At 51.8% G+C, this 22,972-nt stretch overlaps 2 protein-coding genes across 37 annotated transcripts in view; one reads left to right on the top strand and one right to left on the bottom strand.

The window, feature by feature from the left end:
- Positions 1–1,997: 1,997 nt before the first annotated feature.
- The window catches only part of DLX5 (distal-less homeobox 5), a 100,782-nt gene continuing 79,807 nt past the window's right edge, over positions 1,998–22,972 (top strand). For 34 of the 35 annotated variants that reach the window (XR_016394354.1, XR_016394350.1, XR_016394348.1 and 31 more), the window contains exons 1-2: positions 1,998–2,489; positions 4,405–4,589. Coding sequence is in view for 1 of the 35 variants with exons in the window: in XM_022589991.3 (XP_022445699.1) it covers positions 2,135–2,489; positions 4,405–4,589; positions 5,640–5,969 (870 nt within the window). In the remaining 34 variants the exon portion in view is untranslated. Of the gene's footprint in view, positions 2,490–4,404; positions 4,590–5,639; positions 7,162–22,972 lie in introns of those variants that run through there. The other variant, XM_022589991.3, reaches the window with a different exon arrangement.
- Positions 11,736–22,428, bottom strand: DLX6 (distal-less homeobox 6). 2 transcript variants are annotated; one of them, XM_089917656.1, is made up of 4 exons: positions 20,245–22,428; positions 18,804–18,997; positions 16,749–16,996; positions 11,736–16,250 (listed from the first exon to the last, which is right to left on the bottom strand). In XM_089917656.1, exons 1-4 carry the CDS (start codon positions 20,687–20,689, stop codon positions 16,211–16,213), a joined length of 927 nt encoding a protein of 308 aa, XP_089773782.1. In that variant the 5' UTR covers positions 20,690–22,428; the 3' UTR covers positions 11,736–16,210. The 2 variants fall into 2 exon arrangements, with proteins under 2 accessions (XP_089773782.1, XP_022445685.1); XM_022589977.2 differs by having other exon boundaries at positions 11,749–16,996; positions 20,245–22,424.

Genomic DNA, 22,972 nt, shown 5'->3' with positions numbered 1-22,972 from the left:
CTGTAGTGTTTCCCCGAAGCCCTGTGGTCCTTCTCAGCCAGAACCTAGCGGGTGAACGGCCGTGTCGACATCCATAGCATGGGGTGAGGATGGGCGGACAGCCTTGGCTCTGGTTAACTGAGCTTCTATCTCAGAGGAGTCTGGGGCAGCACAGGCCGCAAGCAGGGACTCGGGCGGGTGTGGGAGGAGGGGCGCTGTGGACCCTGTGACACACACCTTCCCTTCCCTGTTTGCGCCAGAGCTGAAGTTGCCCCTGGAGGGCTATGCGACAATAGCTGTGGTTTTACGGCGCCCAGAGGCAGGGAGTTGGTGCACATGTGGCTGCTCGGCTTTGGAGTTTCGGAGCGAGGCTGGCCTCCTGCTCCGAGTTCCGGACCCGCCCCCACCCCTCGGCTCTCCTGCTAGGCTGTTTTGGGCCAAAATAGCTCCACAGCCAAAGTGAGGCTAAACTAAGACTAGACACAACTAATGTGGACGTTTTCTTCTTCGGTTGGGTCGGGGGTGGGGCGGGGAAGGGATGAGGTGGTGATGAGAAGCCAGACTGTTCCACCCTGGATGTCGGGTGGAGCTCCCAGGTTCCGGGTCTTAGAACCCCTGGAGGAAGGTGCTGGGAGGGCCCAAATCAGGATCCAGCTCCTGGAGTGTCCTATTTGAGGGTAGAGGAAGTGGGTAGCGGTAAACTGACTAATGTTAAATTTCTAAACTCCCAGCTAGATCACCACTAGAGCAAGAGTGACACTTTGTGAAAGGCAAACTCTGGATCCCAAATACCAAGTGTTTGATTCCTGAGCCTTTTCTCCCTTTGCATATGAGCTAAGATGCTTTCACTGCAAGAAATAAAGGGATTGAGGGTACAGGAATCCGGACCCTGGGAAATGGAAAAGCAGGCCCTCAGTGCCACCTCCATGGAGCTGGAAGAGGGAAATCCATGGGCTTCACCCAACTTCCCCAAAGAACTTTTATCTATCTACTTCCCAGTGTTCTTGGGGTTCCCATTAGTCCCGTGAGGACAAGTCATAAGTAGACCATTCACTTTTGCAGGAATGTTTGACTACTGAACACAGAATTACTGATCCTCTATTCCAACAGCATCCAAATAGACTAGAATATTAAACAAAGTGTGGGGCTGCCCGCTCCTCTTGGGGACCAGCAATTTGGGAGTCATTAAGTTATTTGTGCTTAAGACAGCGATTTTTTAAGTCATTGTAGGGATTTGGGCTTGCAGGAACTCTCTCTGCCATTAAGAGTGCATTCTTGAGCATCCTTGTCTCGCCCTTGTCTGAGAAATAACTCATTTCGGGCAAAGGAAGTTCTTGCTGCAAATTTGTCTGTTTTTTCCCAAATCACAAATTTTCAACATATGTAAATTACAGCTTGGCTCCCAGTACCCCACTAAAAATATTGTTCTCAGCAGTTTCTTCTCACCTTTATCCCACATCCCTGCTCCCCACCCCGCTTTGATTCCCCATTTCAATATTAGTGTTCAACCCACATTCGCCCCGATGCAGCTCGAGGCTGGCTGGGAGGTGCAGAGCATGGAAAGACCGTGGTCGACCTCATCCCCAAAACATGTGCATTTTCTGAGGCTGCTGATTGGAACACATTGTCTCCAGACAGTACAGAGCTGGGTGTTGGCGCTTCTGCGTTGTCTTTAGTATTCACTGAAAACAGATTGCCTGAGGACCCCCTCTTCCCCCAGCAAGCAACAACACACACACACACACACACACACACACACACATACACACACTCCCCCCCCTTCATTTTTTCTCCCTCTTTTTTTTAAGCAATGCTTTGTTGTGCTAAAACTAGTTGGACGAGTTAGGGTGTTGCTGCTGCTCCTGAGGCCCTGGCCAATGGAACCCGATCCACCCCGCTGTGCGTAAGCGCGCAATTAAGGATTTAACCAAGGCTGTGCTGCGCCTCAGCCAGCAGTCAGCCTGCCGGAGACAGAGCCTCCAAGACTCCCAGCCTCCTCCTCGCCGCCGCCGCCGCCTCTCCTCCTCCTCCTCCTCCTCTTCCTCCTCCTCCCTCGCTCCCACAGCCATGTCTGCTTAGACCAGAGCAGCCCCACGGCCAACTCGGGCAGCCGCCGCCGCAGAGCAGCAAGGACAACCGCCGCCGCCAGCGAGCGATGACAGGAGTGTTTGACAGAAGGGTCCCCAGCATCCGATCCGGCGACTTCCAAGCCCCGTTCCAGACGTCCGCAGCCATGCACCATCCGTCTCAGGAATCGCCAACTTTGCCCGAGTCGTCGGCTACCGATTCCGACTACTACAGCCCCACGGGGGGAGCCCCGCATGGCTACTGCTCTCCTACCTCGGCTTCCTACGGCAAAGCGCTCAACCCCTACCAGTACCAGTACCACGGCGTGAACGGCGCCGCCGGCAGCTACCCCGCCAAAGCTTACGCCGACTACAGCTACGCCAGCCCCTACCACCAGTACGGCGGCGCCTACAACCGCGTCCCGAGCGCCACCAGCCAGCCAGGTACGGGGGCTGGGGGTGGGGACCGACACAGGGGGAGCCAGGATCAGGGAGGAGCGACATGCGGTGGGAGATCCGGGGCCGCGCCGTCCACTGCAGTGCGGGCTCACCCGGCGGAAGGGAGTGGGGGCCGGGACTCTGCAACCAAGAGAGGTTCCCGAGCCAGCATTTTAGAGATTCTTAGTAGAGGAAGCCCGCGGGGGAGTTCGGACAAGCGTCTCTCCTCTCTGGTACCCTCGGGCGACCCCTCAGCCGCTGGATTCCCAGCTTGCCCGTTCGGAAGCCGGCGAAGCTGGAAAGAGGGTAGGGGTAGAGAGAGGAAAGAATCAACCAGCCTGAGCGGCGTTTACGTAATGAACGGAAGGTTATTTGCGGGATGTTAGGGTAAGCGTGCTCGAGGAGTGGGAGTGGAAGGCTGCCTCAAAGGCTCTGCGGGGATTAGTGTGAGAGCATCCGCGAGCCAGCGTGGTGCGGGTACCCGGAGCGCGCGGGGCGGGGTGGGGCCGGAGAGCTGTAGCCCGCCAGAGGAAGAGCGCGCCGAGAGCCTTGCGGTTTCTCCAAGGCATTTCCCAAAACAAAAAGCCATTTGAAGGCGGAGGAGGGTTGCTGAAGGGTCACGATATTGGAGCAATACTTTTTTCCTTCTCCCTTAGATGCCTACAATTTGTTTCTCCTTCCCATCTCCTTTCGCATCTGCCTTGAAACTTAGTTGGAGAGTTTAAGAGGGTTAGTGAGCTTGGGCAGTAAGAGAGGTATGAGGTCTCCTAGGAGAGGTTTTGCTGGTCAGGTTTGATCTCTTCCCACCAGCACATTAATAATCCTGCTAATATTAGCATCCCCTGCTCTGGCAGAATCGAGACCACAGCCCTCATCCTCCACCCTTCCTCTCCTAGGAGCTCGCCACACACACACACACACACACACACACACACACACCGAGGAGAGGTTCTCCGCCCCTTGCAGAGATGGGCACTTTTGATAAGATGGTACTTTTGTGAAAGGGGACTTGTGGCCCCAGGGCACGTTTGTAAAACACGCGTTCCGAGAGTCTTTTTTCTCCCAAGTCTATACTCACAATTCTGCTAAATTCGTCCTGACCTGCCGCCCCTTTCCTACGAAAACACCCCACCGCGGATTCCTTTTCAAATTGTATTGGAACTATAACTCCTGATAAACTTTAAAAGACTGCGGGGAGGGGGGGCGGGTGGAGGGGGGAGGCGTGTCTTCGTTCCTTTCAGTGTCTCTGAACTTCGTGCATAAATGAAAGATTTTTTTTCTTTTGGCCAAGAACTTATTAAGTCTATTTGTAAAAGAAACCAGACACATCTGTGCCCTCGCAGATCTGCAGGGAGATTATGGGGTCTGCATAATCGGCCCTCTGTCTGCGGCGGCTCGGACGGCTTGCTGCTGAATTGAAGGAGCATAGTTTGCTTGTGGGTCTTTGAACTTTGGAGACCTCGGTTAGCGTCTTCCCTGCCCATGCGTCTGGCCTCTGCGGGCGCCCGAACAGACGCTGACATAAGGGGGGCCGCGGCCCGGGGCCTCCCCCTTGAATCCCCGGGAGCGGCTGGCCAGACTCACCCAAGAAACGTCGGTGAACACAGGGTGGGCTTGAAAACGAATCCGGGTGAAGCAGGAACCGCTGCAAGGGCTAAATCCCGGACGCCGAGAAAGGAGTTTTGCTGTACAAGGCGCCTTGCACAAACCCAGGAGAACCTGAATAAACAGAGTAGGGAATTAATCAGGCTACCTGGATTTTCCACGATGGGGAGAGAGGGGTCTCGTGAAGCAAAGGTGGTGATATGGGGAAAAGAGAGTGAAGGCTGCGTGGTAATAAATTCAAGGACTGTATTTGCAAGTTCTGCAAAAGGGCCATTGTCTGCCGACAACTCTAACCGGGTCTGTTTTGATTATTTAGAGAAAGAAGTGGCCGAGCCCGAGGTGAGGATGGTGAACGGCAAACCAAAGAAAGTTCGTAAACCCAGGACTATTTATTCCAGCTTTCAGCTGGCCGCGTTACAGAGAAGGTTTCAGAAGACTCAGTACCTCGCCCTGCCCGAACGCGCCGAGCTGGCCGCCTCCCTGGGACTGACGCAAACACAGGTAAATCCGGCCGCGGCTGGGCCAGAGCCCCGCCTGGGCTGCAAGCCTGGCTTGGCCGCGGGGTTCGGTCCCGGCGGGCTGGAGCCGATTCAGTAGGGCCCGCGAGAAACTCACAGACAGAAAGACACTGACCCCGCGCCCTTCCCTCTAGGAGTCAGGCCGGGTGTCGCCGCCGTGCGACGGTAGGGATGGGATGGAGACCGCGTTCATCCCGAGATGCAAGCCCCACCCCTTCGAGCCTCGGGCGTTGAGGGGCCGGTTTCCTAGGCTGGAAACAAGGGGAGAGTTGTTTCTAGGACACTCTCGAAGCTGTGAGAAACTGTCTGGTTCTCTGCACAATGCAGAGCCTCTCGGGATGAGCGGGGCCCGGCGGACTCTCGGTGGTCTTAGGCCGCGCGCAAGCCGGGAACGTCGCCTGCAGCCGGAAGAGCTGACGGGTCACGCCCTGCGCCTGCGGAGCTTTAGGCCGCAGCAGCCTGACCTTCTGAGGTGGGAGGGCGCGGTTGTACGGGGAAATCTGCCCTGGATCGTCCCGTTCCCTTCACTCCCACCCCAGCCCCACGGGGGTCTTGGGAAGAATAAAGAATGTCATCGGAGCCGAGGAGGGAGTGAAAGGGGTCGGTCGGGAAACGGGGAGACCGCTCCTCGTTCGCCACACTCGCGCACGCTCGCGTAGCCAGTCCCGCGCCCCTAGCTCACCGGGCCCTGGCGGTTGTTCTGGGGACGTTCGTGGCGCCGCTTTGTAGGCGCTCCGCGCAGGCCTACCCGTGAGCGCTCGCGGCCGCGGACACTCGCGCCCCCTCCCCCGGCCCCAACAAAAGACAAAAGCCTGGGGGTCCTGCGCCAGCAGCAGCCAACAGGGCGCCCTCTGGGGCCCGAGATGCAGGCTTTGCCCCCGGCCCAGCCCCTTGACCGTGGGCCGAGAGCCGCGGGGAGACGCCAGGGCCTGGCCTTCTGGGGGCCGAAATCGCCTCCAGTTGCCACCCTGGGGGAGGCGCGCGGGCAGCCTCTGAGTGTCCCGGTAACGTGTGCCTTTGTTCCCCCACCCAGGTGAAAATCTGGTTTCAGAACAAAAGATCCAAGATCAAGAAGATCATGAAAAACGGGGAGATGCCCCCGGAGCACAGCCCCAGCTCCAGCGACCCTATGGCGTGTAACTCGCCTCAGTCTCCGGCGGTGTGGGAGCCCCAGGGCTCGTCCCGCTCGCTCAGCCACCACCCTCATGCCCACCCTCCGACCTCCAACCAGTCCCCCGCGTCCAGCTACCTGGAGAACTCGGCTTCCTGGTACCCGAGCGCGGCCAGCTCAATCAATTCCCACCTGCCGCCACCCGGCTCCTTACAGCACCCGCTGGCGCTGGCCTCCGGGACACTCTATTAGACCGGCCGCTTTCTCTTGCTGTCTTTTTTGGGACTACTGTGTTTTTGCTGTTTTAGAAAATCATTTTAAAAAAAAAAAAGGAATTCATATGGGGAAGTTTGGAAAACAGAAACAAAAAAGATTCATGTGTAAAGCTTTTTTTGCATGTAAGTTATTGCATTTCAAAGAACCCCGTCCCCCCTTTTTTTACAGACGAACTTTTTTTGCGCAACTGTGGACACTATCAATAGTGCCTTGAAATCTATGACCTCAAATTTTCAAAAGACTTTTTTCAATGTTATTTTAACCATGTAAATAAGTGTAGATAGAAGAATTAAACTGTATATTCTGGATAAATAAAATTATTTCGACCATGAAAGCAAAATGCTTCTAAAAAATACTCCATTTGCCCCACTTATAATGGGCTAGTGACATTTTGTGCAGGCAATTAAAGGAAGACAAACTCTGCAGAGATCCAACAAGGCAAAAGGGAAGACAGAAACTGGGGGCTGTGTAGATGCAGAACTGTAGATGTGTATACGTTGGATGCTGCACTTTATATGTCTATATACATATGTGGCCTGTTTAGAGTACTGCCACATAATATACATTTAGGTGTTTTTTGGCCTAACCACAAAAACATTTAGATAATTTTAAGTTTAACCCCAAATTGTTTCAGGTAGAAAGTAATGCTGGAATATAAATACAGCCCTCCCTGTGTGTAAGAAAGCAGCAGAAATCCCTCAATAACCACTCTGAATTCTAAGCTCAAAGCAATTATGGTGGAGACTGCCCCCCTCTCCATCAGCCTCTGTGTATTGCCAGAGCAATTAGACAAATTACACTCCCTTCAAAGGGAGCTTCCAGAGATAAGAAAATGAAGAAAAAGAAGAAAAAGAAATTTCCCCTTCTATTACATTTTTTAAAAAACCTGAAATGTTTGCAGTGTGGCAAATGGTAGTACCTTGAACTCAGTGTATGATTATAAATGTATCTGAGCTCTTTCACAAGAGGAAAGGATCACAGGACTTGAAAACAATGATGGACCTAAATCAGTAGGCCAAGCAGGGCATGTGTGTGTAGGGGGGATGCATTCGTTCTGCCAAGAGAGGGAATTATGAGGTGGAGGAAAGGAAGGAAAGTATTGTGGCCCCGTGTTGATTTCATATCATGTGAGACAATATTCCAAACATAAATTACTTCCTTCATCCTCTTTACCGCTCTGGTTTTTTCAGGAAGGAGCTCTCTCTGCTTTGCTTTTACGTAAGACAGTGGCAAAGCAGGTTCCAAACGATGGGAAACTGCATCTGTTTGCAGGGATTTCTCTTTTGTGAAGCCTTCTCTGGGGCAGAAAGGAAGGACTTGCAGCAACCCTGGCCTCTGTCGCGTCCTTCTCCCTGCACCTCTGCATACAGACATCAACAGTGTGACCAGAGCTACAGCCCGGGTCTAGAGCTGTACTCCCAGGCCTGAATTGTGGGTGTCTTTTTGACTGTCCTTTAGTTCGCCTGACTCTGTTTCCTTGGGATACCAAGGGAAATCGTTTGTTGGAAATTACAAGATGCGTGAGATATATTTTACAGCTAGGAAGTCAGCAGCAATAAATTTGACAAAATAGTTTTCTTGGGCGGGGGTGGGGGCGTGGGGGGAAGATTAGAACGTAAAAATTTACATCCTGTCATCTGAGGACTTCTGAGAAGGTTCTTCCAGGATTGGGAGACTAGACCTGAAAAGGCACGCTGTGTGCCCTGAGGGGAATTTACCTGTGTGCTCTCTCTCCTTCTCTTTCTCTCTTATTCTCCTTTCCTCTCCTCGTCTCCTTACTTCTCTTCCCCTTTCCTTTCTAGCCTGCCAATTTAGAAAGACCTTGAGGGGATTTGATGGTTTGCCGGTCTTGAGAGGCACCCTGCCTGGCTCCGGGGCGGCGCATGGGCCGCGGCCAAGGCTGTGGACCCCTCCTCCTCCCCCACCCCCAAAGCGTTTCTCTTCTCGAAGCTTCTCGCCCCCACCCCACCCCTTCGTTCCCCTCCAGCCCTCCTTTCTCTGAAGAAGGTCCGGATGGCGACGCGCTTGGGGGAAAGCCGTGCGGAGCCCACTTTGTTTTCTGCGCTGGCAAAGAACAGGAGGATGAGGGGGAAAGGTAGAGGGATCCATTTCCTGCTTTCCATCCTTGGCTTGTAAGGCGTGCGGGAGTTTCCATTGCACCGAGAGCCAGCGCTTTACGTCTGGTGAATCCGGCTGAGAGAAACGACCCCCCCCCCCCGCCGCGGTTTCCGAGCGCCAGCTTCTTCCTGCGCTGGCACCCCTCGCCGCCCTCGGGTGCGTGTTCGCGAAGGCTGGAGGGGGCGCACCCACTGGGGGCCTGAGTGGCAAGAATGTGCTTGGAGCACACTCTTTACCTTTCTACACGTGGAGAGGGCAGATATTGTTCCAGCCGTCCCCATCACCTCCCCTCCTCTCTCCTGCTTTGAAAAGGGGATCCCTTCACTACCACCCCCGATCGGCCGGCGCGGTCAAGCGGAGGGAAGCACGAGTTCGGACTCTTCCCGGAAAGAAGAAGGAAGCTCTTCTTTAACGACCACCCCGCCACCCCCAGCCTTGACACTGCTTGTTGTTAAGGACACCAGAGCCTCGTTGCGACGCGGGCACGCATGACGCCGCGCGGACAGACTAGGTTTCAGGATCCCTTCCCTTGTGCTAACCTCACTTCTTCCACTCGCAATGGCCTCTTCTCTCTCGCGGTTTTTTTTTTTTTTATAACTTGGTCCGGGAGCCGTGGACGAAAATATTCTGGCAAACCAGTCTGCAGCGGGTTTTCCCTGGCACCGCGGGGATTCTCCCTGGGGAATTTAACTCCCTGCAGTCCTGCGCCCAAGGATGTAAAAATAACAGATCCTCAGCAAAGGCTAAAAATATCCGTGTGATGTTCCTCTCCCTTGCCCTGGCTTCCACCCTCCCTCCTTCTCACCATTGTTTATCCCTATATCTAATATAAACATGTACCACTCCCCAGCATAGTCCCGGTCTGCCCGACCCCACTCTCCTGACCTCTGCCTGCCCCTTCCGGTCCCCACTTGCCAAGCTCTCAGTCTAGTGCTCCCGAGATGTCAAGCTCACCCCAAGATTTAATTTTCTTTTCCGTGGGCTTCTTCACCGCGCCTCCCATATTCCCCATCTTCAGACCACCTCACAAAGCCCAGGAGGCCGAGGGCATGCTGGCAGCCAGGGCCAGTATGATTCTTTGGTGCCCTGTCCGCCTCCTGGGCCATCGTGTAAAAGAGCAGATAAATTGGCCTTTGTTTGAGGCTCGCGTTGGGCTAGGCGGATTTCTGCCCTTACTCCCCCGCCCTTTTTCCTGGCGGCCACCTCCTTGTGGAACAGGGGGCGGCCTGGGGAGCCGAGAGAAGCCGCATTCCTGTGGGTGACAGGCGGCTCCAGTGCTGAGCCACAGGGCCTGAGACACACACACAGAGGAACCCGCAGACCTCGTTGCCCTTGATCTCGCTCCCTCTCTCTCCCTCCGGTTGGGGCACCCACCCGGGAGCCTGTCCACCCACACTCGGATCCACCCAGGTCTCGGCCTCGGGCAGGAGCGTGTTGACCCGCACACCGACACACGCACGCACACCCTCCCGATGACACAGGCACAGGCTAGGCCGGGATCTCCCCGCCCATGCCAATCCTCTCTCTCCCGCCCCTTATCCCACAATCCCAGACGCGCCGGCTGGCCTCCTTTGGCTTCTTTGATCCCACCGGACGCCCCACGGCTCGCGCCGTCCCGGCCGCGCCGTCGTGGGAGTCGCCCATAGCGCGCCAAGGCCAGGCGGTGCTCGGCTCCTCCCAGCGCGCTCTGAAGCTTACTCCGACCTTGACACCACTCGGCCTCCAGAGCTCCCCAGCCCTAAGCGCGAGGGATGCCTCCTGGAACGCTGCCCCTTGGCCCTCTCACGCCCCCCAGCGCCTCCTTTTATTCGAAGAGAGGGACCTTTAGGGCTCCCCAACCGTCACCCCTCCCCACCCCGTCCCGCAACCCCTCGGATCGCGCGCCTCCCGCCGGCCGCTGGGATCCCGCCAACCCCGAGCTCTCGAGCCTCCCCGGAGGCACGCCCTGAGGACAGACGCCCTCCGGCACCTCTGGGAAGCGCGCCACACCGGCGGATCCGCCTGCGGTCACCCCTCTCCTCCGCCCTTAAGCACCCCCTCCCACAGCGGCTGGACGGAGGTTCCCGCCTCCCGGGAGGTTGGGGAGGGGGCGCTGCGGCTCGCGCTCCCAGGTTGCCTGCGAGTGCTGCACACTGTACTTGGTTTTTCCATGGTCCCAGCGAACTCTGGGCCTCGAAAACAGCCCAAATAGTGGTAGCACATATGGGATTGGCTACATATTTTTCTACGCAGCCCCGTCCCCCCACCCCCGCCCCACCCGCGCCGCATCCGCGTTTTCTTTTGCATCTGACAAGCTTTAGGTTCCCCTGTGGTACAGGGCAGAAAGTATACACACAAGAGTATCGACTGCGGAAGGGCGGGGGAAGACTTCCCTTTCAATCATCCAGGGCTGCCGGCTGTAATGTAATAACCTGTTTTATAGGTCGAGCTCTAACCGTAAAGATAGGAACCGAGGGAATTTACATGAATCTCTCTTTAAAAGAGAAGAGAGTCCTGATTTGCAGCCATTGTTTCTGCTCTTTTGTTCGCTGGGACTCCGTATTTACTTCTGATTTATGGGGATCCGAAGGAGTCTCTTTGCCAAAAACGCACGTATTATTGAGTCTGTTCCACATCCTAAACCAAAATTTATATAAAACCGTGAAATACCACACATTACGACCTTTCGCCACAGGAAGGGGAAAAAATGGCTTCATAACATCATTCTACACACACACACACACACACACACACACACAAGTTTCAGTGAGGATTCTCTGTCAAATCTCCACCATGCACAGTCTAGTGTACTTTTTTTTTAAGAAGTAGGTGGAGGTGAAGGGCGGTAGACAGTACCCAAGCTATGATTTATTTTAAAGCATTTTTTTTTTTCTTGGAAAGGCGACAAGAAGCCACTGGAAGCTTGTTGTCATTCAAGGACTATTTCTGCCGTTTGTCATTTGCAAGATGGGAGAAGAGGGCGGGGGAGGAGGCAGGATATGGACTCAACTTTCATCTATAAACAGGGGTCACTAAACAGGGGACATTTCATTATTGCCCTTAAATTCACAGGAGCTAGTAAGCCTGCTTGCCACCCTGCAGGGTGGCCCTGGCTTGGCAGCTCCAGGGTCTGTGAGGTGGTGGGAGGAGGGAGAATCCTCACACACTGTCCTACAGGCTGAAAAAGATGCCCAGGAAATTCTCTGTGCTCATGGTGGGAAAATTGAACTCCTGGGAATCTGTGGGCTTTAGGTGTCCCCGACCAGGACATCCCCACCAGGAACCAGAACTGGACTCCAGAAGTTTCATCCTGGCCGGGGTTCATCCTCCTCATCCTCAGGAGGTAGCAGCTGGAACCCAAGGTTTGCTTTCACTCTGGAACCAGCACAGCGCCCCAGCCTCTCTCCAGACTCACTTGCTGTAATTCTCCAACTCCCTCTCTCCTCAGTCCCTCCATAGTTTAAGGAGACTGACCTTGCTCTTTTACAACCATATCTGGGGCAGGGACAGTTCTTTAACAAAAATACCAGACTTTCTGGAAAACAGAAAGAAGTACATCAGTGACTTGTAGCAAAAGAATCAGCTGGACTGGTTTACATGAGAAGGGGAGCGTTAATTAATAAAAGTTAGTGATAGGATTAAAGGCAACAGCCGGCGAAGCCGAGTGGAGGAGACAGCTTCCCAGCCGGTTTTATTTAATTAGCAGCCATTAATACATTTTCTGCTAATATCCTTTAGAACTCTCAGTGACTTGTTCCCAGTGAAAGAGAATGGAGATGAAGCTTAGGAACACTTACAAACATCCAGGGCGTTTTGCTCTGATGACAAGAGAGATTGCAAATTCATTTTTTAAAATGTTCATAAACAAATGACAGGCACATTCTGAGGCTGCCTTGATGGAGACAATTGTGAAATTGACAAATGGTCTTTGCTTGGGGGAGGGGCACTTTTTTTGTTTGTTTTTAAGTGAAGATAATGCCTTAGGAGAGAGAAGGGGGAAGGGGGGGAAAGACAAGTTAAAAAAAAAAAAGAAAGAAAAAGAAAAATTATTTCAGACTCCAGGCAGCAGCAGATGTAGAAGCCCTTGCAAACACATCAGCCTTACACATATTGAAGATTTGGACACGTAATGCTTCAGACCACTGATCTGCTATTTTCTTAATTCCCGCTCTTCTTTTTCCATATGAATCAGTCTTTTGTCCTTCAGGGTTTGATTTGATCGCTACTGTTCACATTTCACTTTTGTATTTTCCTCTTCCTATACCATTACTCATTGAGTGCCCTGTGAAATTACAATCGTACATTTTCAACTCAGCAACCCATTTGCCGTGCAAAAATAGGGTCTAAATAATGGCTGAATTAGCCCTACTGGACAGTTTCAGATGTAACACTCTGTAATAATTATATTGCAGGCTGGATTAGGATGCTATTATCATAATCTGGACGTTTACAATTATCTGTAATTTGCAAAGATGCGCCAGGTCTTGATTACAGCAGGGTTTTTTTTTTTGTATCACGCTAACCATCACTAAACAGTGACAGTAATAACAGCTAATTTTGCTGGCAATATAAGAGGTGCTGGGGTGTGCAAACAATTTCACACCTGGATGTGCTCACTCAACCAAGAATATAGAGAAAGAGCTTCTGCCCTGAGACTCAGAAAAATATTCTCCTCTGCTTCTGTTCAGTATAGATTTCTAGACCCTGATCACTGCTTAAGAGATATTCACTGGGGGTAAGTTTTTATTTCTTGCATACTTCAAGACACAGTTCATATTTCTCTTCTCACACTTTCCAAGCTATATGTGGTGCTGCTGTGATTTATTATGGACTGCAACTTTGCTTTAGAGATGTTTTTGAATTCTGACCTTTTATCGCCCTTAACAGTAGAAGGGTGGTCGTTCTGGTGAGTAAAAGGATTTGGGTGAGAAAGGGATCCTTAAGAACTCGATTGTCTTTCTTGCTTTCTGTGCTGTTGATATTTGGTGCAGCTTGTGACTAGAGACTGGGAAATGGACCGGGTTTCTGTAAGGTATGGAGGGAGTCTTCTGGAGATTCCAATCTAAAATATATTTGAAAAGATGTTACTCAAAGCTAGTCCTAGACGAATCCATTGAGGTCTTTACATGTGGCGATGATTTTAAGTTTGGGGGCGCTGAGAGAGCAAACGGAGTTCGCGACAAGTGCTCCTTTAGCATCACGGGTATGCGGACATCGGCAACGGCAGGTGTAGTCTGAATCTCTCGACTTTATAGCCCCTTTGACGCCTTCCTCCATTTGGGAGAAAGTTTTCCGGAATAACTGGCCTCTGAAACCCTTTAGGGCTGCTTTGCGGTGCCTTTGCCTCAAGCTGGGGGTGGGGGGAGGGGGAAGGGGTGGGATGCCGATCGTAGAGCTGTTGCCCACGAGGCCCAAACGCCGCGACCTTGGGGTTGGAGGGGCACGATTGGCTGAGAGGCAGAGCCGAGCTGCGGAGCCAGGGAACCAGTTTGATTTAGGAATGCACCCGAGGAAGACCCTCGCAAGAAGCAGTGCAGTTCTATCTATAGATGACGCTGTTTCCTGACCCAGTAGATGCTGGAAGCAGCTAGAGATGTTAAGTGCAGGAGCCTGAGAAATCTTTGGTTCCCTCACCCCAATGCAGAAAGGCCTTTCTCCAGCGGGAACCTTTGGACGAAATTGTGTCAAAAGATAATGAGATGCTTATTGGCGCCGAGAAGAAATTTTCCCCTTCACCCTCACCGCCCATGCAGCTACTGTTCTTTTTTTTTACTTGGAAAATATGGTCAGAACGAGGCTCTAGAACTCGAACTCCGGGGAAGTTCGAACGTGGGGAGGCGTAGTAGGCACTGAGACTGGGCGCTGCCTTCGCCTACGCCCCTCCTACCAACCCTTCTCTGGGGAATCACTTTACTATGGGGTCAATACATTCTAAAGAGAGAAAATGTTAACCCTTGAGGTTCAGAGGACCCAGAGGAAGCCCAATTCCAAAGCCAGTTCTGGAGAGGACCCCTTGGTAGAACTTCCTGTTTAATTAAACTCATATTAAGAGGTAGAAAGAACGAGACAGGAGCAACATGATAACACCTCCAATGCGTTAAAATGCATTTTCTGGGTTTCAGAATTCCATGCACTCACAGTGGTTTGGCATGTGTCTGGTGAATTTTTTTTTTCAAGAAAAATTAGTGTTGGTTTCGATGTACGGTAGCTTCCTCTCTAACGTAATTTGAATAATTCAGCAAAGCCCCACTACCAGCTGTACTTCTGCAGCCTCTTCCATTCTCTTCAGCATTATAATTTTGGTTAATTTTCAATTTTAGGTCCTACGTCTCTGCAATTTGTGTATGAATAACAGAATAATTTCCCTCTTTTGTTTCGCCTTTCCTGTTCCTGAATCTAAATAAAGATGGCTTTTTAGTATTAAAAGTGGAGGAAAATTACAGGTAATTATCTTTGACGGTAAAAACGCTGTAATCAGCGGGCTACATGAAAAATTACTCTAATTATGGCTGCATTTAAGAGAATGGAAAAAACCTTCTTGTGGATAAAAACCTTAAATTGTCCCCAATGTCTGCTTCAAATTGGATGGCACTGCAGCTGGAGGCTTTGTTCAGAATTGATCCTGGGGAGCTACGAACCCAAAGTTTCACAGTAGGAAGGGGGAAAAAAGAAAAGAAAACATTTTTCCTAATGTAACAATACGAATGCTAGAAAATGACAAGACTGATCGGTTTTAAACCATTCTGAAGACTGACTGAGCGTGGAAGTTGCTCAACAAAAAAAGGAACGGGTATATTGGTAAGTAGTCTTTGCTTTGTGTCTAATTATAGTGACTGTCCTTTTGCACGACTGTATGTCGCTGTCATTATATGGAGCACTCTGAGTATCTCTATTGACTTCTGATAAATGGCTCAGTGGTTTCAAGGTTCATAATTTGAAGGATGCCCAGGTCTGTAGCCATTAATTCTCGCAGTATGGGGCTTCCTGCTTGTGTGACGAAAGGACTTTTCATTTTCATTATTTCTGTGCTTTCCACTAGATCGGAAGGATGTATTTCTTCCAGGATCGTGTATTTTCCTATCTAGCTAGCTTGCAAAGGGTTGTAAACATGAAGTAGTCATAACTGTGCATTTACTTTCTGTTTTTTTCTTTTATTCTTTCCTCTTTTTTTGTTAAAAAAAGCTGCTTCCAAACAAAGACAAATACAGCTGTATTATTTTGGCTGAGGAAAGGGAAAGGAGAATACTCAGTGTCAGCACTGGAAACTATTGGATGTCTAGAGGTTAACCTGGGGTTAGATCATTCTAATGATTTTTTAAAATAGATAAATGTGTAGAAATTACAATAAAACTATAATATATAAAGGAAGCTGAGAAAACATCCATGGTAAATGTTAAAGTACTTAAGACAAAGGCCAGTGCTGCAAACTGCTATCTTTGCAGGCATTTGATGTTTATATATAGGGTTTCCCATATTAGGAAATAGGAATTCTTTTAAGAGTGATAGAAAATATACTGGGAGGGAGGGAGGAGGGGGTGGTGAGATAGAGACACACAGAGAGAAATATACAGGACACTCCCAGCGTTTTGTGGCTTTTACTCCATATATGAAAGAAGACAAAAACATACAAAGTATATGTACAACTAAAATTCAACAATATATACAGAAATGTTTCTTGATATAAATGTCCCTATTAGCTTAGTGAATGCCACCAATTCACCTAGTAAAGATGTCAAAGCAATAGAATGGTGATTTTGGTTGTTTCCTCTGTCTTTCCTGATTCCAGTTCAGGGTTTGGGGGTAGGGGTGGGGGAAAAGTGGTTTTGTTTTGTTTAAATCATCATTCTTGCTCATTGCATTTTGATAAAACATGCAGCGTTCCCTCTGTGGCAACGTTCTAATCTTACAGCTGATTTTTCTTTAGAGTAGGGCTGTTATGTGAGGGTTTCTTTTTTCTTTCCTTCCTTCCTTCCTTCCTCCCTCCCTCCCTCTTTCTTTCTCTCTTCCTTTTTTCTTTTTTTCTTTCTTCCGTTCTTTCTTTCCTTCGTCAGTCTGGGATTGTAAATAAAAATGCAGGAGTCCGAAATGCTTCTCTTTCATCATGTAATGTCTTAAGTTCATTAAACAAGTAAAAACGCTGCCATGTTTGCGCAGATTCTTCTGGTGGGGGAAAATGTCTGTTAAAAAAAGTCCTTTTGATGGATACTCCCAAAGAGAAAAAGAGGCTCAGAGCCTGGATCCCAAGGGGTAAGGGAAAATATCCTTACAGTGAGAGGTTTCAGGAGTGCTGGCACAGAAACCAGTCCCCCCCATCCTCTCTCTACCTCTATCTCTCCTTCTCTCTCTCTAAGATGCAAAATCAATTACTGAGGCTGCTCAAGGGAAAAGGCAGATGAAGAAAGGAAATGAAAAAAATAAAGGTGGGAAGGAAGGAGGGAGGCAAAAAAAGGAAGAGAGTGAGAGAGAGAGAGAGAGAGAGAGAGGCTGAGGGGAAGGGAGAGGAGAGAGAGGGAGCAAGCACCCAGACGGTCTGGCCACACATAAGAGTCCTCCCAAGCCTGCTCCTTGGCTCGGTTTGGCAGATGCAAGCAGGTCCTGGATCCTCCTTGCCTTGTTCAGACGTTTCCCTAGGGTATCGATTTCCCTCGGATAACTCACATCATCTGTGGTCTCTGCATCGTGTCCTGGTGTGGAGAGGAGTACCAATGCGAATAGCCGGGCATGTAGCTGTTGGGGGGCATACTGACACCCTTGGCCGAGGCGGAAACGTCCCACACCGGAGGCAGCGCCGGCGAGCGCGGCGACAGGGCCGCTGAGCCCGGGAGAGGGTCGCTCTCATGCGGGTTACTGCCCTGCTTCAGCAGTTTCTTAAACTTAGAGCGTTTGTTCTGAAACCATATCTTCACCTGGAACAAAACGCAGCAGTGATCATTAGGCCCGAAAAACATCGAACCAGTGCCTATAGCTGGGAGAAGAAAAAAAACAAACCCGCGAACGCCAAGCCCTCAAGACCCCGCCTTCCTCCACCTCTTTCTAGCCGCTCCCCTCTCCCCTACCCCACCCCACCCCCGCCATTTACTTGGTATCTTGTCCGGATACCTAAAGTCATTGTAACTCTTCAGTTAGATGCAAGCCTAGGTTTGAAACAACAGCATAAATAAGAATAAAACAAGAATAAAGGCGAATGAAATAGCTGGCTTCAAAGTCTAAAGGAGTAGTTTTAAACGGAAAGCCAACTGAATGCACTTCCTCAAATAGTCTGGCATCTCTGCATGTACTGTGAGCAAATGACTAAGAACAGATGAAAGCCTGTACATTTATAACCAAATGCCTTGACCATACCTATGCATATACTGCATATGCCACAGACTGTACATGGAGCATCTTTCTTCTGACATAATCCTGCAGGGATTAGGGACTGTGCCTCACTCGTTCCCTACTTTGTATGTTGCTCAGTCAAACTGTGGTCATGACTGTTAGTGCAGTCACTAAAAGTCAAAGGGCTCCGGAAAGTTAAATGCGAACCAGGAATCTAAGACGGGAGCATATCTAAGCTAACATCCCAGATCTACTGTATTTGAAAAAGGACATTCTATGGTACAGCTTCCTGTACCTTTAAAATTACTTAGCCTTAGGAGTCTGCTTTTCCAAGAGGAATACAAGCTACTGAGTAGCAGGAATCCCTTTATACATGGTTCCAGTGGCAACATGGCAAGAGAAAGCAGGCTGAACTGAAAAGAAGAGCTTGAGGAGCATCTGTTCTAAGGCACCATAGAATCACTCCCCAGCAAGAGTCTCATAAAACCTGAAGTCCCCTTGCTGAAGATCACCCACTTCAGATGAGGCCTACCACCCCATGCAGCTAAGTTAATCGACAAGGACAAAAACCACAGGTGATTGCACCCTGGCTTTATGACCAGGGTCCTAATACACCTGCCTAAACCTCTTCCTGTGAAGTCTGAAATGCCCCATATGTCTTTCAAATTAGTAGGACAGGAGAACTTCAGCAACTGTACTTAACTGAGGCTTCACCTGCTGTAATTTGGGCACATTTCTCTTTGATCTCCAGCTCTGCCATTGCTCCCAAGTTCTGTGATCCAGGGAGGCACCTTAGCCTGCATCAACCAGTCAACCAGGACGATTTAACCACTGAGTTTATGGCAATTTTCAGAAAAACTCACCTCACGCATCCTAGGATGAAGAGTTTGCACCTTGGTCCCCTTACTAAATCCTATTGGAACCTATGCCTGTCTGGCTAACACACCCCCCTTTCACTTCGTAATTCTTTCAATGCCAATGAGTTGAAATCCTTATTAAGTCCCAGGGCCCACAAAAAGATCCTTAAGAAACATGGGTCTTATTCTGGCTCCTGACCTGAACATCTTTTTCTCTTTCTCCTGCTTGTTCTCTTTTGTGTTGTTCTACTCTGGAATAGGACTCGAATAACTATCAGTTTGGTCGCCAAAGGACACTAGGCTGGGGTGGGGTCGTCGAGGGTTGGGAGGATGTGCAAATCCAATCCAGTATTCAACACCAGGTCATTTATTCCAAACTGTGTTGTCCCGGGAAAATGCGTAACTGGAGCAAAGGCATTTGTCATTAAGCTCCTTCCGTCCTTGGTTGACTAGGCCAAGAGTTCCTCCTGATGTGCTCCCTGCCCAATCTGAAAGTGGGGTCAGCATTTCAGGAATACTCGGGCTTCTCGGGAATTACCTGTGTTTGTGTCAGTCCTAAGGAAGCTGCCAGTTCAGCTCTCTCAGGAAGGGCCAGGTACTGAGTCTGCTGAAAGCGATGGTTTAAAGCCTGGAGCTGCAGGCTGGAATAAATGGTCCGAGGTTTCCGAATCTTTTTCCCTTTTCCATTGAACCTGATTTCCCCGTTTTCAATCACTGTGGTTTTTTGTTGATCTGCAAACAAAGGATACAGAGGAGCGGTCACCCGTGAGGCTACTGCTGCAATCTCCCTGAGCTTGGCCTGGCCTGCGCCGAGTCTTCCTAAAGCCAATAAGGGTTTCCTCGAAGCGTCCCCACGCCACCCTGACCTCTCTGGGTTCACAGTGCCCGGGTGCTCCCAGCGGCTGCAAAAGCCTCTTTCCGACCCTGACTCTGTCTCTCATAATGCGCAGTGGCCGTACAGAGGGAGCGCCCTGGGCCCCGGGGCAAACAGCCTAGCTCTGCCGCAGCGGAGGCGGCGCCAGCCGCTCTCTGGGGCGCGCGGCGCCGCTGGGCGACTGCTCTCTCCGCGGAGCGGGGCCCCTCGGCCTGGCTTTACAGTGCTCTAAGGTGTGCTTGAGCCACCCTAGTGATTTTGCGGCCAGCTGGCTTGATGTCACTAGCTCCAAGCCCAGTGCATCAAGATCCCTCGGTGTGTCCAAAAATGATTCTGCTGAGAGGGACCAAAACCCCAAACAAAACACAACGAGCCGCTCAGACCAGCACCCGAGCAGGCTGAGCCTCACGCGGCAACTTTGTCCCCCAGGGGTGCTGAGCCCTGGGCTTCACCTCCACGAACAAAGGAGCAGCCAACAGTGTATCGAAAACCCAAGGGAGAGGGCCCAGTTAGGGGTGGGTGTGGGAGACACCTCAAAGCCTGCGGGAAAGAGCCCAGTTGTCACCAGCTTAACCAGAGCCGGAGGCCACGCCAGCTTCTCCCCGGGTCACCGAAGCGCACCGGGCGCCTCACGCAAAGTAGGCCACTGGCCGCCCAGATTAGGCTGGGGAGCAAAACACGCTCCCCAGTTCCGGCCCAGAAATGTCCCCAGTCCTGCCAAACGCGGTTCACAACCCGGAGGGGAGGAGGGAGCCAAAGGGCGCACGGACCCATAGGGCTAGAGAGCGCAGTGCGGACCAACAGGTCGAGCGAAGCCCGCGCCGAGCCGGAGGCGCGGCCCGAGCGGCGCGCCAGAGACGAGGGAGCGAGACGGGTCCAGCCTCGAGGAAGCCGAGGGTCCGCGGCTGCGGGAAGGGGCCCGGCCGGGCGAGGCCGGCAGGCCGGCGCCAGGAGAGCGGGCGCGCACGAGGCCTGGCCGGGGGCGCGCCGGGCCTCCTGGGGGAGGGGGCCGGCGGAGGCCCCGGCGTTGAGGAAGTAAACGGGGCGGGCGGGGTAGGGGGCAGCCGGGAGGCGGGAGAAGCGAGCTGCCCCAGCGGCCTCTCACCTGTGTCGTCCCCTCGCGTCTGGGCGGCCGCGCTGCTGTTGTGGTAGGACTGGAGGTAAGGGCTGTGCTGCGAGTGGCTCATGTAGGGGTAGGCGGCGAGCGAGCGGTGGTTGTAGGAGTTGCCGCCGCCCGATGCGTAGGGCGAGCCGTGGTGGTGGTGCTGGTGGTGGTGGTGGTGCGAGCCGGCCGCCGCCGCCGCCGCCGCCGCCGCCGAGTGCAGGCAGTGCAGAGGGTAGTGCGCGCCTGCCATGGCCGGGGAGCTCTGCTGCGAGTGCGGCTGCGGCGGCGGCGGCGGCGGCGGCGGCGGCGGCGGCTGCTGTTGCTGCTGCTGCTGCTGCTGCTGCTGCTGCTGTTGCTGCTGCTGTTGTTGCCCGAACTCCATGAAGGCGGATTTGGACGAGTCCTGGCCTTCCAAGCCGTCAGCCATCGTAGTCATGGTCATCATCAAAACTTTCGGGGCTGGAGAAAGCCTTCTCCCGGGTTTCCTCCACCCTCCCCCACTTGGCTCGCGCCGCTCTCCCCTCTGCAGCCACCTTAGCTCTTGGGATCCTTGCAAAATAAAAATAAAAATAAAATAATAATAATGATAATAAAAATTTAAAAAAAGAGAGAGGGGGCGGAGGTGGTTCTCCCTCTCCTTCGCTCTTCTCTAATATATATATATATTTAATATAAAGAGATATAGTGAGCGGGGCCTTGTTAACTCAAAGGGAGGAGGAAGGGGGAGGGATGGGAGAGGAGAGGGGGGAGGGGGGAATCTTCTCTCCCCCCCTTCTTTCCCCCCTTGGATTTTTTGGGGGCTGGTGCAGTTTAAGGCAGAGATTTTAAGGTGGATTCTGCGAAAGTTGCGCGTCTGCTTTCAGACTTGATGCAGACGCCACGAGTCGAACGGTTTGTCTCCAAAGGGCAGCGCCTCCCCATTGGTCAGTCGCCCCCTGACGTCACCGGCGCACGGCTTCCACTGGTGTGTGCGCGGCTCGCCGAGTTCTTCGCCTACCTTCGGCAACTCCAATCCCAGCCCCGAGCTGCAGCCGGGGGCCGCTCAGCTCCGCGCACAGGGCCTCCGGGGAGGGAGGTGCCTCCGCCCGGCCTGTCGCCGACGCCTCCCGCCGCAGCTCGAGCCCCCAAACCCGGAGCCTCAGTTCCCAATACCGCAGCCCTGGAACAGCCTGGCAGAGGGCTGCTCTCTCTCAGTCCCCTTGCACCCTAGCAGGCTGCCTGTGCTCAGAAGCAGTGTCCTCCGCATTTAAAGCAGGGCCCCCTCCCTTGACCTCCTCCCCCCGCCCCCAGTCCCACTGCAGTCCCGCGGGAGCACCCTGTCACCGTGGATTTTTCTAGACGTACTTTATTGAAACCACAGAGGGAAGAAGAGCCCCCCACACCTGGGCCCCACCCCATGGGGGGGTAGTAAAGAAAAAGAAAAATCAGACCCTATTCTGGCGAGGTTCCTGCCGTTTCAGGTCGTTATTTCTTATATAGTGAACAAAAAAAAGGGGGGGAGAAATCTTTTTTCCCCCAGAACGCAGCAGCTTGTTCTAAAAGCAAATCGTTGGAGGACTGACAGTAATGCATTTTTTCCTATTGAAAACAGAAGCTACTGTAATGCTTTCAAATATATGCAAATGATACATGCGGTTAGTGGTCTGGCAAATCTTGATTACAATATAAACTACCCAAGTAAAAGTGCCTTCGTCCTAAATTTGTCTCTCGATTACAATTCCAATTGATTTTATTTTATTGTCAACATTGTTAATGATAAAAATAGAGTCGTTTTACAGTTATTTTTACTTTCTGGAAGGAGGCAATTAGAGTTCTAATCAGGAATACACAAAAATCTCCCATGATTAACTGCAGTACTTTGTTCAAATTGCTGCTATAAAATTCAGAACAATTTGCCTGTAATGATTATGGACTGGGTTTATTTTGGGAGGTGGAATAAAAGTGGATATAGCATAAATTATCCTCTAATTATACACCAGTGTCGCCTCAATTATCCTCTTATCAAAATGGTTGTCTAACTGCCGCATTTAGTTTCAATTCTCTCCTTTTTTTCTATAAAAAGAACTTCATACCTTGTTATTATTAATCCATTTATTATTTGCAAGGGGATTTATATCCGCACATCCAGGTGGTAGAACCACTTCTCTTTCAAAGATGGACTGGGGAAAGACATTAAGTTCGGAGCCGCCCAGGGCTGCGGATCTAGCCTTTCTCCCTCTAGTCTCCAGACCCACTCAGGTCGAGGCAGCCGAGCAGAGACAGAGGAGCCCCAGCGTGCCGCTCAGGCCCAGCCACCAGGTAGGAGAGCTGGACTGGGGACCTGGCGCCGAGGAGGGCTGGCCGGGCCGCGCCCGGGTCCCCGACCTGGGACTGCGGGGATGCTCCGGGAGTCGGCACTGCCAATGGACCAGGACTGGGGGGCAAGGTATGCAGACTCCCATGGGCTCGGCGCCAGCTTTCAGTCTGCGAATAGATCCAAGCCGCGAGCCTTTGGCCACACCGAGAAATGTACAATCTAACAACTCCGGGCCAAAGTGTCTAGAGGTTGCGGGGACGAGTGTGGGTCTCCCTTTGGGAAAACTACGGGGGCCTTCTTTGCACCCTATTTGCTTGGACTCCATAGGATGTGTGACCCAAGGAAGCTGAGAAATGGAGAATTTAGTGGTGCCGCTTGCCCCCGTAACTTCAGAAAAGGTGACTGCGGATAGGCAGCTCGGACTGTATTTAC

This window comes from Delphinapterus leucas, chromosome 9, assembly GCF_059928025.1.
Source record: "Delphinapterus leucas isolate spDelLeu-1000000601 "Yukka" chromosome 9, BTC_Dleu_Yukka2, whole genome shotgun sequence".
In the NCBI taxonomy this organism is placed as follows: domain Eukaryota; kingdom Metazoa; phylum Chordata; class Mammalia; order Artiodactyla; family Monodontidae; genus Delphinapterus; species Delphinapterus leucas.
Note: the sequence above shows the minus strand (reverse complement) of the source record. Positions and strands in the feature narration are given on the sequence as shown.

Bases quoted from the DNA above. Each gene is read 5' to 3' on its own strand.
- DLX6 (XM_089917656.1), bottom strand. From the start codon at position 20,689: ATGATGACCATGACTACGATGGCTGACGGCTTGGAAGGCCAGGACTCG. The intron at 18,998-20,244 runs GTGAGAGGCCGC...CTTTGTTTGCAG, and splicing joins GACGCGAGGGGACGACACAG to ATCAACAAAAAACCACAGTG. The intron at 16,251-16,748 runs GTGAGTTATCCG...TTCCCCCACCAG, and splicing joins ATGCAGAGACCACAGATGAT to AAGAATCTGCGCAAACATGG.